Source organism: Psammomys obesus, unplaced genomic scaffold, assembly GCF_907164565.1.
Source record: "Psammomys obesus unplaced genomic scaffold, mPsaObe1.curated_primary_1811, whole genome shotgun sequence".
In the NCBI taxonomy this organism is placed as follows: Eukaryota; Metazoa; Chordata; class Mammalia; order Rodentia; family Muridae; genus Psammomys; species Psammomys obesus.
The window spans coordinates 9760498-9776171 of NW_026586550.1; the positions used below are offsets into that span (position 1 = coordinate 9760498).

General features: G+C 43.8%; 1 protein-coding gene across 1 annotated transcript in view; it reads left to right on the forward strand.

The window, feature by feature from the left end:
- The window catches only part of Slc13a4 (solute carrier family 13 member 4), a 42214-nt gene that overhangs the window by 22679 nt on the left and 3861 nt on the right, over nucleotides 1–15674 (forward strand). The window contains exons 7-14 of the mRNA XM_055602096.1: nucleotides 581–661; nucleotides 3265–3452; nucleotides 4112–4231; nucleotides 5260–5361; nucleotides 10651–10752; nucleotides 11436–11533; nucleotides 11953–12077; nucleotides 14807–14968. Coding sequence (XP_055458071.1) covers nucleotides 581–661; nucleotides 3265–3452; nucleotides 4112–4231; nucleotides 5260–5361; nucleotides 10651–10752; nucleotides 11436–11533; nucleotides 11953–12077; nucleotides 14807–14968 — 978 coding nt within the window. The remainder of the gene's footprint in view (nucleotides 1–580; nucleotides 662–3264; nucleotides 3453–4111; nucleotides 4232–5259; nucleotides 5362–10650; nucleotides 10753–11435; nucleotides 11534–11952; nucleotides 12078–14806; nucleotides 14969–15674) is intronic.

Sequence of the window (15674 nt, forward strand, 5' to 3'; positions counted from 1 at the left end):
GTGTGTGTGTGTGTGTGTGTGTGTGTGTGTGTGTGTGTGTGTGTGTATGTGTGTGTGTGTGTATGGGTGTAAGTGCAGAGGCTCCAAAGTCCAGAAGAAGATTTTGGATCTCCTAGAGCTGAAGTTATGAGCCACCTGACATGGGTAGCTGAGTGTGTGTCCTCTGCAAGAGCAGCATATAGTCTTAACTGCTGAGCCATCTCTCCAGCCCCCAAACTGTGGATTTCACTGTGGTAATGAAATTATCCCCCAAAAATGATTTCATTGCTTCTACTGTTTTTGTTTTTAGAAAGTAGTAGAGTTCTTCATGTGCTAGTGAACTCCCAGAAAGCTAGTTTTGCCTATAAGGACAAAGTGATGACCTCACGTTTCAAAGCTTCTTCCCCTGGCAGTTCGAAAGCTATGAAGATGGAGCCTGATCCTATGTAGGAAATGCTCTTTAGAATGCCCTCCCAGGCTTCTGCTCCCTGAGACCCATAGTGGCAAGACCTAGGGTATCCCTGGGACAATTAAATGGTACCTGTCCAGCTACTTGGATCATATCCTCTTCCTAACAGTGTGACGGCTTTTGTCCCAGCAGAATCTGAATGGTGTGCCCATGGTCACCAAACCTATCAAAACAGCAAACCAACAGCAACATAAGAAGCAAAGTTCATCGCAGGTAACTGAACACCCTATGAAATACCTTATGCTTCCTAAAGGTACTGGCCCCAATGCTGTCAGGATCTCTGGCTAGTGAGGTATGGTTAGCATAAATGTCTGATGTGTGTGCCACGGAAAGAGCCCAGGCTCACTGGACATCACCGAAAACCAAGACTTTCTGGGCCACAGGTTTTTCAACTGAAAATGCTTAAGGTTGGTAGATTTGAGGTTCAAATGATTTTCCAAAAGCATTTCAATAGAACTGTAAATATTTGTTTACTTTAAAAATTACATTTATTTAGAGCCAGATGCAGTAGCCATGCCTGTAATCCCAGTACTCAGGGAAGCAGAGGCAGGAGGATCACTGTGAGTTTGAGGCCAGCCTGGTCTACAAAGCAAGTCCAGGACAGCCAATGCTACATAGAGAAACCCTGTCTTGAAGAAAAATCACATTTATTTATTCAGAGTGTGTGTATATGTACACACACAGGAGTATACAAGTACAAATGTGAAGTCAGAGGACAACTTTCAGGAGCCAATTCTCTCTTTCTACCATGTAGGTTCCAGGGACTCAACTCAGCTTGCCAGGCTCAGGGACAAGTGCCTTAACCCACTGAGCCTTCTTACCAGTCCCCACTGTGAATATTTTCTTTAGTGTCCTGAGATTATAAGCACACTTGTTTTTCTGCACAAATGAGTCTTTTTTCCTGTTGTTGTAATACTAAAACAAAATGCAGAAATGAGTTGGATGTTGAGACTGGAGATTGGTCTGAAGAGGTGTCAGTCACCTGCAGCCCTTGATTTCAGATTTTTTTTTTTAATCAATGCTGGTCACAGTTGTTTCACATCTTTCGCTCTCACCATTAATAAATGCTACCATTTATGAAATGTTTATTCTATTAACATATATTAGCACAGTGCTGTGCATTTTCCCCATAGTCCTAGCTCAACAAGGTAGTGATTTTGAATTTCGTTCTTGAAAATGAGGTAGAGGAATGAAACCAGGAGCCAGCAGATGAGATCTGGAAAGAATAGCATCTCCATTCCAACCCAGTCTCCTTTGAATACATGTAGTTAAACCCCAGCTACAAAATAGAAGCCAATTCAAAGCTACAGTTTGATCATGTATTAAGGTTCAGTGTAAATTTCATTAGAAGAAAATATCATGAGAATCCTGGGATTCAAATGGTCCTTTCCAGCTCAAGTGGGCAGGAAACCTTTCAGCGGTTAAAAGTGCCCAAGCCTTACTCTGGCCCTCAGAGGAAGATGGACAATACTTAAGGGCCATGAGAAGCATAGCAAGATGACTTGTTCTCCTATCATTTTTCTTATGACTTGGCCTCCTGACATTTGCACCAGGTTTCCAAGTCTCACACAGTCCGATGTGAGATAATCAACTAACCCAAGGAAGACTGAGAAGACTAGGCCAAGGCCAAGACAAAGGGGGAGAGGAAGTGTGAGGAGGGGATGGAGGAATGGTGTTATCGTTTTCTCCTCATGAAAGCTAGGTTCTTCTGTAATTGGACGGCTGTTTGGCTTTGTTTTCTAGGTAGCAAACCTAAGGCCTTTACGCAAGTGCTCTACCCCCGAGAAACATCCCCATCCCAAGCTTAATTCTAACCCTTCTCCCCACCGGGACTGCCATTCCACCTCCATGAAAAAAATTAGAGGTTAGAAAGGTGGCTCAGCAGTGAAGAGCACTTGGGTTCAATTTGCAGCACCCACACAGGGGCTTATGGGGCCTATAACAACTCTAGGGGATCTGGCATCCTCTTCAGCCTCCCTGGGTACTGCATGCAAATGGTACACACACGTATACATTCATTATTAAATGAATAAATAAATACATTCAATAATAACAAAACATTTTTAAAGCTCAAAGTAAAAACCACATTCTGTTGACTTAAATGCAAACAATGGAAAAACAAACAATGGTCTCCATAGTAATAACCTCAAAAACACCAAAAATCATAGTAAGTCAGGAGTAGTGGCACATACCTATGATTCTAGCACTTGAGAGGTGGAAGGAGAGGTAATGAGATGTCCAAGGTCATCCTCAGCTACATAGCAAGTTTGAAGCTAGCAAGAGTTCCTTTAGACCCTGACTCCAAAAATAAAAAAAAAATTATAATAGTTTATCATTTTAAAAGATTTTTTATTTTTATGTGTGTATGTGTGTCTACATGTAGATATGTAGAAAATATGCATGTTTGTTGCCCACAGGGGCCAGAAGAGGACATCAGATCTCCTGAAACTGGAGCTACTGGTGGTTGTGAACCAGTAGAACCAGAGAACCCAGGTCCTTTCAAAAAGCAGTGAGCACTCAACCTGTAAGCCAGATGGCTTAGAGCCCCAATAACACACCATTCTTAATGGAGTTCTGGAAGTGATCCAAGGGTCTTGTCCTTTGTCCTTCACAACCATGTGGCAGAGACTGTATGATTCTGCAGAAGAAATGGAAGCTCAGAAGCAAGCTTAGTTAGCATAGGAGGAACGAGGGTTTATCCATCTGAGGCTGAGACTCAACACCTGCCCACTGGACCATGGTGTGTCCTGCCTCTCTGGCTCCATGCGCTGGACAGCCCAAGCTGACTGTGGAATTCACTAATTTTTCTTTGGTAGGAAAAGCCAGGAGTCCTGACCCCCAGCTCCAAGAACCAAGAACTGAACAGGAAGAAGTACAGATCCCACCATGACCAAATGATCTGCAAGTGCCTTTCTCTGAGCATATCTTACGCTGCTACCATTGGTGGCCTGACCACCATCATTGGCACCTCCACCAGCCTTATTTTCTTAGAGCATTTCAACAAGTAAGTAATCCACTCAGTCAGCAAGCACTAAGAAAGAATCCTCTATTGGTGGCTGGGCCAGACTGGGACTAGATGCTAAGGACAGAGCAGAACAGCTGCCTGGGAGGCAAGACAAGTCCAGGGTTCTGCTCAGAGAGCTCATCCATCCTCAGGGAGGAAATTCCTCCCCCAAGACAACAGTGATGGGGCCATCTGGATGGTGAGGCAGGAGAACAGAACACTTCACTTAAACAACAGGGCAGAGGGGACCAGAGAGGGAGAGGGACAAATAACAAAGGGCTGTCAAAACCCACAGAGCGCTTGGACAATGCCAGAAAGAAAGGCCATGAGATGCCTTCAAGGGATCTGAAGTAAGGAGTGAGGGCAGAGCTATGGTTTTGAAAACTCATACTGGGTGGAAACTGGAGAGCAGCATGAAATGGGGGAAAGTAGCAGGAGGGGGATTTGAGAGAGAGTTCCTTGTGGCCTCGGGAGGGAATGCCAGTGGGGAGGAGGAGCAGAGTTGAGTCTGTATGGTTGGGTCTGAACAGTTCTAAATTGTGTAGTTTCCTCTGCCCTTGGCCTTGCTGCATGTCTTCTGAAGGCGCTCTTGCTATCACCGCAAACACCATGTGGAATTTCACTTGTTCCTCATCCCTGACTTTATCTTTACCCTCCAGCCAGTATCCGGCGGCAGAGGTGGTGAACTTCGGCACCTGGTTCCTCTTCAGCTTCCCCATCTCTCTCATCATGCTGGTGGTCAGCTGGTTCTGGATGCACTGGCTCTTCCTTGGCTGCAAGTGAGTGCCAGCGCCCTGCTGGCAAAGCACCAGCTCCCGAAGGCTGCTCAAAGCGGGCATGCCCAGAACCGGAAGGCTCTGCTCTGGGAGTGCAGGGGACACGACTGGGAGCTGGACATGGTCTCCTGTGGAGACTCGAAGATTTCATGAACTCTGCACTCTCTTAGTGCACAATGAGTTGGTTTTAATTCTAAACAGTTGGCCAGCAGACCTTTCTAACTTACAGAAAGTCTAGAGAGTGTCTGGTGTAATTTCATTGCCCTCAAATCACACAGAGAAACCCCAATCATGTTCTTAGAAACATGAGTCTAAGCAAAGCTGCCCTAGGTTTAATACTAGAGATGGTGGTGATTTCGCTCTAGCAGATTATATGGAATGTGCTCCTATCTCTCAAAACAACAAGTTAGATATGAGCCTCGTGATATTACTTCTAATAGTAACCTGTTTAGTAAGCCTTTCCTCAATAACCATTAGTCTACTCTACATTTGATCAAATGCAAACGCAAAAGGGTAAAATATCATATGATGTTTTGCTAGTAAGTTGCCTATGGAATGTTTTCTTTTTACTCAACTTATTGTCAAACCAATAATGGCCAACAGGCCAATATTGTAATATAAAACTAGCACCTAATTTTATCCCAGGCAAATTTTGTCTCTAGACAAGTAAGTGTGTGCATACATACATATGCACGCACACACACATACACACACACACACACACACACACACCTTAACACTCTGACTCTACTCATGTACAAGACACTTGTGTGAAAGTAACTAGATATAAATATCCAATTGCACATCTGTAAGACACGATTCCTCATCGATACACCCAAGCCATGTCCAAATGGGTATACCCAGAGCCAGGGGAAGGTCTAAGAGAGGCTGGGTAACAGGCAGACAGAAGCTGCAAAAGCAGAAGGTGGAGGGGCAGTCTGCATGTGAAGAGAACAGAGATAGAGCAGGAGAGGGGGCTATATCTGACCTCAGGAGCATATTCTAATTTTGTGCTCACTCTCCCTTCCTAGCTTTAAAGAGACCTGTTCTCTGAGCAAGAAGAAGAAGACCAAAAGGGAAGAGCTGTCAGAGAAGAGGATCCGGGAGGAATATGAAAAGCTGGGCAACATTAGGTAAGAGTCACACCGTCTGCTTTCCCCTGTCCCAGTGCAACAGTGAAGGGACCCAGCAGCCTTGTTCCTGACAGTCCCCCACATTGGCAGAAATTTTTATTATTTTTTTTATTTTTTATATGAATTACAGTTTATTTACTTTGTATCCCAGCTGTAGCCCCTCCCTCATTCCCTACCAATCTCACTCTCCCTCCCTCAGCTCCTCCCTGCCCCTCTCTAAGTCCACTGATAGAGGAGGTCCTCCTCCCCTTCCATCTGACCTTAGCTTATCAGGTTTCTTCAGGACTGGCTGCAATGTCTTCCTCTGTGGCCTATCAGGGCTGCTTCTCCCTCAGGGGTGGAGAGGTCAAAGAGCCAGCCACTGAGTTCATGTCAGAGACAGTCCCTGTTCCCCTTACTAGGAAACCACCTTGGATACTAAGCTGCCATGGGCTCCATCCAAGCAGGGGTTCTAGGTTATGTATGGTCCTTGGTTGGAGTATCAGTCTCAGAAAAGGCCCCTGTGCCCAGATATATTTGGTCCTTGTGGAGCTCCTGTCCTCTCCAGATCTTTGCAGAATTTTCCAGAACTCTGAACCTAAGCATTCAGGTGTTATTTAATGTCAGAGCCGTGCCGGAACAGATTCCTGTGGCCACTCTCTTCTATCTTCAAAAGCCAAGGTATGAGTAGAGTAACTGGTGGGGCAGTTGGAGAAAAAGCAACAGAAAGAAAGCACACTCATGGAACATGCGAGGTTCCTTGGAAAGCCAGGGTCCCTGCGTTTTCCAAATGAGCCACATTAGTGATCCAGCTGTCCCATCCAGGGAGCTGGGCACCTCAGGGCTATACTTACAGCATAAGACAACACCAAGCAGACTTGAAGACAGGAGAACCAAGACGTCACCAACAACCTCAGACATTCCTGTCAGTATTCCCACAGCGCCCAGTACAGCCTTCTATCTATGCTGGATCTACTCTCTCAGAGCACTCCCCACGCAGACCTTTGAGTAAAAAATTCAGATGGAAATTGTATTTCTTAACACTTTAATTTATAAGGAATAAATGTATATGGAATGGCATTTATAAAATATAGGAAAATGTAAGAAAAAAGTAACATGGACTTGAATCTTAGTGTTAATTGTTAGCATAATATGCTCCTTCCCATTTCTGTGTGTGCACACGTGGGTACATGCGTGTGCATGCATGTACATGTGTTTGCATGTGTGTGTGAGAGAGAGACAGAGACCGAGACAGAGAGACATATATGATTAAGCTGCACTTATAATCCCAATAAACTCCAAAGGCTCAGGCAGGAAGTTAAGTTCAAGACCAGACTGGACAACTTAGACTATTTCAATTAAAGTCAAAGGGAGCATGGAATATTAACTCAGCGGTTAAGAGCGCCTGCTGAGCATGTACAAAGCCCTAGGTTCAAGCCTCAGTACCATAGGATATGCTTATTATAGATATATATGTATATGTGTACATATTTTTTATAAAGCTCATACTGAACATAACTGTATATCCTGTCTATTTTCACTTAAATTTCTGCTGGGATTGCATCCCCATGTCGTTCATTCTGCTGTGGCAACATGACTATTTTTTCTTTTCTTTTTATTTTTATTAATTACAACTTATTTACTTTGTATCCCCCCTGTAGCTCCCTCCCTCCTTTCCTCCCAACCCCACCCTCCCTCCCCCTTCTCCACCCATGACCCTCTCCCAGTCCAATGATTGGGGAGGTCTTCCTTCCCTTCCTACTGATCCTAATCTATCATGTCTCATCAGCACTGGCTGCATTGTCTTCCTCTGTGGTCTGGTAAGGCTACTCCTCCCTCAGGGGGAAGTGATCAAAGAGCAGGCCAATCAGTTCATGTCAAAGACAGTCCCTGTTCCCATTACTAGGTAACCCACTTGGATACTGAACTGCCATGGGTTACATCTGTGCAGGGATTCTAGGTTATCTCCATGAATGGTCCTTGGTTGGAGTATCAGTCTCAGAAAAAAAGACCCCTGTGCCCAGATTTTTTGGTTCTGTTGCTCTACTTGTGGAGCTCCTGTCCTCTCCATGTCTTACTATCTCCCCCCCCCTTTTTTTATAAGATTCCCTGCACTCTGCCCAAAGGTTGGCCATAAGTCTCAGCATCTGCTTTAATACCCTGGAGGGTAGAGCCTTTCAGAGGCTCTCTGTAGCAGACTCCTGTCCTGTTCCATTTTCTCCCTCTTCTGATGTCCATCCTCTTTGCCTTTCTAAATGGAGATTGAGCATTTTATCCAGAGTCCTTTTTCTTGATTAGTTTCTTTAAGTGTACATATTTTAGTAGGTTTATCCTATATTATGTATCTAATATCCACTTATGAGTGAGTATATACCATGTGTGTCTTTCCGCTTCTTGGATACCTCACTCAGGATGATCTTCTCCAGTTCCCACTATTTACCTGCAAATTTCATGATTTCCTTGTTTTTTTTATTGCTGAGTAATATTCCATTGTGTAGATGTACCACAATTCCTGTATCCATTCCTCAACTGAGGGACATCTGAGTTGTTTCCAGATTTTGACTATTATGAATAAAGCTGCTACAAACATGGTTGAGCAAATGTCCTTGTTGTGTACTTGAGCCTCTTTTGGATATATGCCTAGGAGTGGTATAGCTGGATCTTGAGGAAGCGCTATTCCTAATTGTCTGAGAAAGTGCCAGATTGATTTCTAGAGAGGTTGTTCAAGTTTACATTCCCACCAGCAGTGGAGGAGAATTCCCCTTTCTCCACAACCTTTCCAGTATGTGTTGTCACTTGAGATTTTGATCTTAGCCATTCTGATGGCTGTAAAAGGTGAAATCTCAGGGTTGTTTTGATTTGCATTTCTCTGATGACTAAGGACGTTGAACATTTCTTTAAGTGTTTTTCTGCCATTTGATATTCCTCTATTGAGAATTCTCTGTTTAGCTCTGTACCCCATTTTTTAATTAGATTAATTGATTTATTGCTGTTTAACTTCTTGAGTTCTTTATATATTCTGGATATTAGCCCTCTGTCAGATACAGGGTTGGTGAAGATCCTTTCCCAATCTGTAGGCTGTCGTTTTGTTCTTATGACAGTGTCCTTTGCTTTACAGCTTTTCAGTTTCATGAGGTCCCATTTACTGATTGTTGCTCTTAGAACCTGTGCTGTTGGTGTTCTGTTCAGGAAGTTGTCTCCTGTGCCAATGAGTTCAAGGCTCTTCTCCACTTTTTCTTCTAACAGGTTTAGTGTGTCTGGTTTTATATTGAGGTCTGTGATCCACTTGGACTTTAGTTTTGTGCAGGGTGGTAAGTATGGATCTATTTGCATTTTTCTACATGTAGACATCCAGTTAGACCAGCACCATTTGTTGAAGATACTATCTTTTTTCCATTGTATGGTTTGGGCATCTTTATCAAAGATCAAGTGTCCATAAGTGTGTGGGTTTATTTCTGGGTCTTCTATTCAATTCCACTGATCTACCATTCTGTTTCTATGCCAGTACTATGCAGTTTTTAGTATTGTTGCTCTATAGTACAGCTTGAGATCAGGGATGGAGATACCTCCAGAAGATCTTTTATTGTAGAGGATTGTTTTAGCAATTCTCGGTTTCTTGTTATTCCATATGAAGTTGAGAGTTTTTCTTTCAAGGTCTGTAAAGAATTGTGTTGGTAATTTGATGGGAATTGCATTGAATCTGTAGATTGCTTTTGGTAAGATGGCCATTTTTACTGTTAATCCAGCCAAGCCATGAGCATGGGAGATCTTTCCATCTTTTGATATCTTCTTCTAATTCTTTCTTCAGAGACTGGAAATTTTTTTCATACAAGTCTTTGACTTGTTTGGTTAGGGTCACATCAAAGTACTTTATGTCCTTTGTGGCTATTGTGAAGGATGTTGTTTCCCTAATTTCTTTCTCAGCCCTTTTGTCTTTTGTATACAGGGGAGCTACTGTTTTTTTTGTTGTTGTTGTTGTTGTTTGTTTGTTTGTTTGTTTTTTGAGTTAATTTTGTATACAGCCACTTGGCTCAAGGTGTTTATCAGCTGTAGGGGTTCCCTGGTAGAATTTCTGGGGTCACTCAGGTATACTATCATATCATCTGCAAATAGTGATACTTTGACTTCTTCCTTTCCAATTTGTATCCCCTTGATTTCCTTTAATTATCTTATTGTTCTAGCAAAGACTTGAAAAACTATGTTGAAGAGATATGGGGAGAGTGGGCAGCCTTGCTTTGTCCCTGATTTCAGTGGGATTGCTTTAAGTTTCTCTTCATTTAGTTTGATGTTGGCTATAGGCTTGCTGTGTATTGCCTCTATTATGTTCAGGTATGTGCCTTGCATCTGTGATCTCTCCAGGACTTTAAACATAAATGGACGTTGGATTTGCTTTCTCAGCATCTAAGGAGATTATCATGTGGTTTTTCTCCTTCAGTTTGTTTATATAGTGGATCACATTGATGGGTTTCCATATATTGAACTAACCCTGCATACCTGTGATAAGCCTACTAGGTCAAAGTGGATGATATCTTTGATGTGTTCTTGTATTCGGTTTGCAAGTATTTTGTTGAGTATTTTTGCATCAATGTTCATAAGGGAGATTGGCCTGAAATTCTCTTTCTTTGTTGGGTCTTTGTGACGTGACTGTGGCTTCATAGAATGAGTTTGGTAGTGTTCCTTCTGTTTCTATTTTGTGGAATAGTTTGAAGAGTATTGGTGTTAGCTCTTCTTTGAAGGTCTGGTAGAATTCTGTGCTGAAACCATCTGGCCCTGGGTGTTTTTTGGAAGGGAGACTTTTGATGACTGGCAACATGACTATTACTGGTTGGATCTCATTTTAACTGTTGTACCAAAATACATTCATTATCATGGAATCTCACTGGATAAACACAACACGGTTACTTCCATTTTAAAATAGGTAATAATTCATTGTTCATTGCCAGTTATTGTCTCAGGTTAAGGGAATACTAAAACTAAGGTATATGGTAAGTTGTCCTAAAACATTGGTTGGTAGCAGTTCATGTTCCAACAGCAAGTTCTGAAGGTGTTCACTGTATCACGTTCTCTAGAGAGACTAATATTATTTATGACATCGCTGTGCCTTCTCCACCCTACATTTCTCCAGGAAACGTGGATTCTGTTGTTTCTAACAGTTCTTTTCCTAATTCGCTGCCAGCCATTCTAGTGCTTAAGCAGTGACTACATTTTATGTTGTCAGTGTTGGTGGTCTAAATAGGAGCTTCCAGAAGCCACGTGAAAAAGCTGTCCGCTCCCAGTTCCTGAAGTGTGTCTTTCTGCTATCTTTGACAGCTACCCTGAAATGGTGACTGCGTTTTTCTTCATTCTGATGACAGTGTTGTGGTTTACCCGGGAGCCTGGCTTTGTCCCTGGCTGGGATTCTTTATTTGAAAAGTAAGTGATACTGTTTTCTCCTGAACCCCATCCTCACTCATTCCTCAAGGTGTAATCATGGATTACACAAACCCAGAACTCATTTTGTCCCTGAAAAAAAAAAAATCCATTCTTTCTAGGGAAGAGGCAGTATGGAATCAAGAAGAAAGCACAGTGTTGGGGGTCCCTGTCTGGGGTTGGAACCAGGGGCTACCAGCTCTGTGACATTAGTCATCTTACATAAGCTCTTGGAGCCTTATTTATCTCCTAGGATGCTAAGAGCATTACAAGGGTAACATCTGTAAAGAACTAGCTATAATGAGACTGGCCTCAGGGTCTCGGGCCTGTGGAGGAAGAAGCCACCAGTCAAGGTGCCCAGTCCAACACTGTGGATTCCTATACACCAAAGTTGTGGTGTGGTCCTCACAGGACAGAAACCCATGTTCTGCTGTTAGCTAAACAAATCTGATCACTCCCAGAACTCAAGGCCTACCCAGCTGTCACTTCACACTAAGACACCTCCCTCAGGGAGGCTGGCTCCAGACATTAATCCTGCCCATGAGTACACCATAGCATAGCCCAACAACTGGCAAAAGTCAGGTTGCTGCCACTGCTGGACTGTTTGCTGTGTGGAGGTGCTGTGTTCCCATGACCTGCTCAGAGACCTGACTCCCCTCCTGCTGCCATGTGGATCTCTTTGCTAGGAAAGGCTACCGCACTGATGCCACCGTCTCTGTGTTTCTTGGCTTCCTGCTCTTCCTCATTCCAGCAAAGAAGCCCTGCTTTGGGAAAAAGAGTGACGGTGAGTGAAGATTAAAGGGACAAAGTTTGGGGGTTGGCTTTATCCAAAGAATACCAAGTTAGAATGCTCAAAGGAGACTTCCCAAGGCTCTTCAGACTCCAACCCAAATAGGAGAGCTAGCTCCTGAACCCTGTAATATAGGGGTGCTATCCAGACCCTTCCTCACAAATCACACCTCTAGGGTAGCATTTCTCAACCTGTGGGTCAAGATCCTTTTTGGGTCAATCTATATATCATATGTTTACATTACGATTCATAACAGCAGCAAAATTACAGTTATGAAGTAGCAATGAAATAATTTTGTGGTTGGGAATCACCACAGCATGAGGAACTGTATCAAGGGATCACATCATTAGGAAGGTTGAGAACCATTGCTCTAGGGCCTTATCTGACTCCGTTTCTTTCTGTCTGCGGTACAGGGGCAAGCCAGGAAGCCAGCCAGGGAATGGAGCCCATCATCACATGGAAGGACTTCCAGAAAACGATGCCCTGGGAGATTGTCATCCTGGTGGGAGGAGGCTATGCCCTGGCATCTGGCAGCAAGGTAAACATCCAGATTCTTCCTACAGGAGTCCATTATGACCCTGAAGGGAAGGCTAGAAGTAACCGAGGGAGAGCATAGTATGGTCACCAAGTCACTAGGTCAGTTTGTGACACAGCAGGACAAATGCTCTGTCCTCCCCCCCACCCCCATCATCTCAGTTGGTGCCATAGGTCACAGCACACTGGCACTGATACCTTCTCTGCAGGGCCCACATTGTCACAAGCAAAAGGAATTTTGGATTTTCTAGGCACCTCCTTTCTGGGGTCTCATAGCACTGACAGGAAGTAGGCTGCAAGGGCTCACAGAGACCCCAAATGACAGCTCAGTAGGTTGCTCCTCTGTCCATCTACACACCTAGACTGTGCCTCTCAGAGATTCTTGGCTGAAGCTGATTGAGGGCTGCCTGACTTCCTGGATGGGAACATTTAGCATGGGCTCTTTTCAGCGAGGCTGAAGGGAAATAACTGAGCCTCCCGTGCCATCAGCCCTCTGTGAAGGAAAGCATCCATGAATGAACCCGTCAGAGGTTCAGGCTGCTTCCCACTCCACCTCGTCTAGATGCGCCTACCTGACTCAAACTTGGTAGATTTTAAATTTTAAAATTGATTTTGAGTGTTTTGCCTGTGTGTGCGTGTGTGTGTACCTGGTGCCTGCAGAGTTCAGAAGGCTTTACATCCCCGGGAACTGGAATTATGGCTGTGAGCCCCCATGTGGGTGCTGGGAAATGAAACCAGGTCCTCTGCAAGAACACATGCTCTTAATTGCTAAGCCATTTCTCCAGCCCTATCCTGGTAGGCTTTTGATTGCCCGTTCCTTTTAGACTTTACTACTATCTATCTCACCACTGGCAGCCAGCCAGACTCCTATCCGGGGATGAACCTCGTAGCCCACCGGGGCCCACACTACCCATTGAGTATCCCCTGCAGGACATTCGCTCTTGCACGCCTCCACTGCTGGGAACCCCCTATGCAAAACATAGTTACTCACTTCTGCCAAGCTGCTCTTTATTCTTTGTGTGTCATCACTGTTGACTCAGGCTTAGTTCTCTGGAATTCTAGGTACTAATTATTAAAGCAATAAATTGGTGCTATTGGATTATTTTTCCCAGCTAAAACTCCCTAGCTACTTTAACCATTCTCAGAGGTTACACTTCCTGGTCCCACTCAGAATTCGCTGTATTTAAATATGGTCCGGGGGTGGTCTGTCCACTGGCTTAGTTATAGTACCTAATCCTCTTCCCTGATGTCAGCATCAGCCTGCAGTTGTATAGGAGCTTTTATGAGGTTTCCTCAGCACGCATGCCAGCATTTACATTCAAACTGCAGCCACTTGTGACTGTTATCCCTCACGTTGGTGGCCACGCTTAAACCTCAGTCTGCTCAGCAAACCCTGTATCTGCTCTGCCAGCAATTCTAACTCTGCGTTAAGAGTTTCACATTGATTTCTATTGAATTTCAGTTATTACTTTGGCCTGGTCCTACCGTGGCAAGACTTATCTATGAATTACAGATAGGCAGCTCTGTTTCTGGGAAACATTTTAATACCAGAGCAATACAAGTAAAATCTGTGTCATTTCCACTGAATATAAAACTACAGAGTTTGTTTGTTTGATTTTGACACAAGAAAATCCAATCACACCAAGACTTTTGAAAAGTAAAATAAGACTTCCTTTGCACCATAATTTGTAAATTTATTTCAAATTTTAGCATAAAATATTTCTGTTGGAAAGTAATTATCATTAAATTATTTTACTTTTGTGATTAGTACTATTTGGATAACATCATAAATAAAACTCCATTGTTTCTTAAAACGCACTATTTCTAACTCTATTTCTAACTCTGGTGGCTCTTCCCGTCCTGCCTTTGTGCCATTCTCATGGTGTAATAATGAGTTATAAGAAGAAACAGTGACAGCTGCTGGAGGCTGTGAGGAGCTGTATCAATTATTAACCAACACTGTGTCCATGTGCCATGTGCAGCCATCAAAGTCCTCCACAGGGCTCGGCTATTGCAGACAGAATTCTGAAGGCCTCCGGTCCTGACTCACAGGAGCCTTCCATGATGTGGTGAGGGTCCTGGAGATCCATGAGCTCTTGATGACTTTAGCAAAGGGAGCAAAAGCAGCCTGCCACCCAGCCGCAGTGAAGGTGGTCTCTGAGCTTGATGGAGTGTAAAACATCCTACCTTGCTTTCTGCCCACTCTTCATTTCTTTATTGCCTCTGCAGTCTCTAGGACACTCTAGGAAGAGTCTGAGCATGTCAGCCAGAAAAGAGAAAGATGAAAACGGCATATGCAACTGGGATGTTTTAATGCGGAAACGCAATGCTGCCAGCCATTTTTAGGAGAGGAAGGATAACCCTTCCCATTGTGAGGGGGCTACAGAGAATGAGACTGTCAGACTGGGATGAGAGTAACCCGGAAGCACAGAGTAGGGGGTAGAGACCTCCAGTGCTGCCAGGACAAAGCCCTAGGAAGGATCTTGTGGCAAACAAGGGTGGCTCTAAGGCCACATGACCAGGAAACCCAAGGTTAAAATGCTGTTCAATCTTGAGACAGTTCTGAACTACAAAACTGACCTAATCATAAACGGAACATGGCTCTGGTCAGGCTAGACAGCACGGATGAGGCCTGGTGCCCTCCCAGGCAGCATTCTTAACCCCTCAGCCAATAAGCCCCCTCTGGAATGTGTGTTTTCCCCTTTCTTCTCACTGTACCACCTCCTCCCGCAGAGCTCCGGCCTCTCCACGTGGATCGGGCACCAGATGCTGTCCCTGAGCAGCCTCCCGCCATGGGCCATCACTCTGCTGGCGTGTGTCCTGGTGTCCATTGTCACAGAGTTTGTCAGCAATCCAGCCACCATCACCATCTTCCTGCCCATCTTATGTACCCTTGTGAGTGAATAAGACACCCAGACAGCAAGACAAGTACCCCAAAAACTGCAGTGCCATGCTTGGCCCAGGAAACAGTTTCTACAACCATTCCTCTCCTACTAGGCACCACTTTCAGTGATTGGTGTTCAATCCATGGTTTAAATAATGAATTCTTTCCAAATAACAATTAGAAAAATAAAATCATACATTAATATATCAAGATATATTATTCAGTGTTATATTAATAAATATATTTATATCAACATACAAAATAATATATTTAGAAACACTTCCCAAAAAAAAGAGAATTAATTTATTTGAGGGTAGCCTGAGCTACATAATAAAGCCATCTCAAATATACAAATGTACAAGACTATAGCTTGAACAGTCACCACCTGCAATACCAGCCTGACTCCATAGTCTCAGGCCAGTTTGCAATGACATAAATGTGAGGAGTAGTAGCCAGATCATAGCCTGTTGACAAAGCTTCCAAAGTAATACACTTGATCAAATGCTGCCCCTGGAAACACAGAATATGAAGGCCCTTACCAATCTCCTTCAAAATAATCCTTCCCCTCCATGGAATGCCAGCTCTCGTGGCTACTCTCAGCTCAGATGTCTCCATCTGCCTCTGCTACCTTGCATGTAAGCATGGGAGATCTTTTCTTCTTCTTCTTCTTCTTCTTCTTCTTCTTCTTCTTCTTCTTCTTCTTCTTCTTCTTCTTCT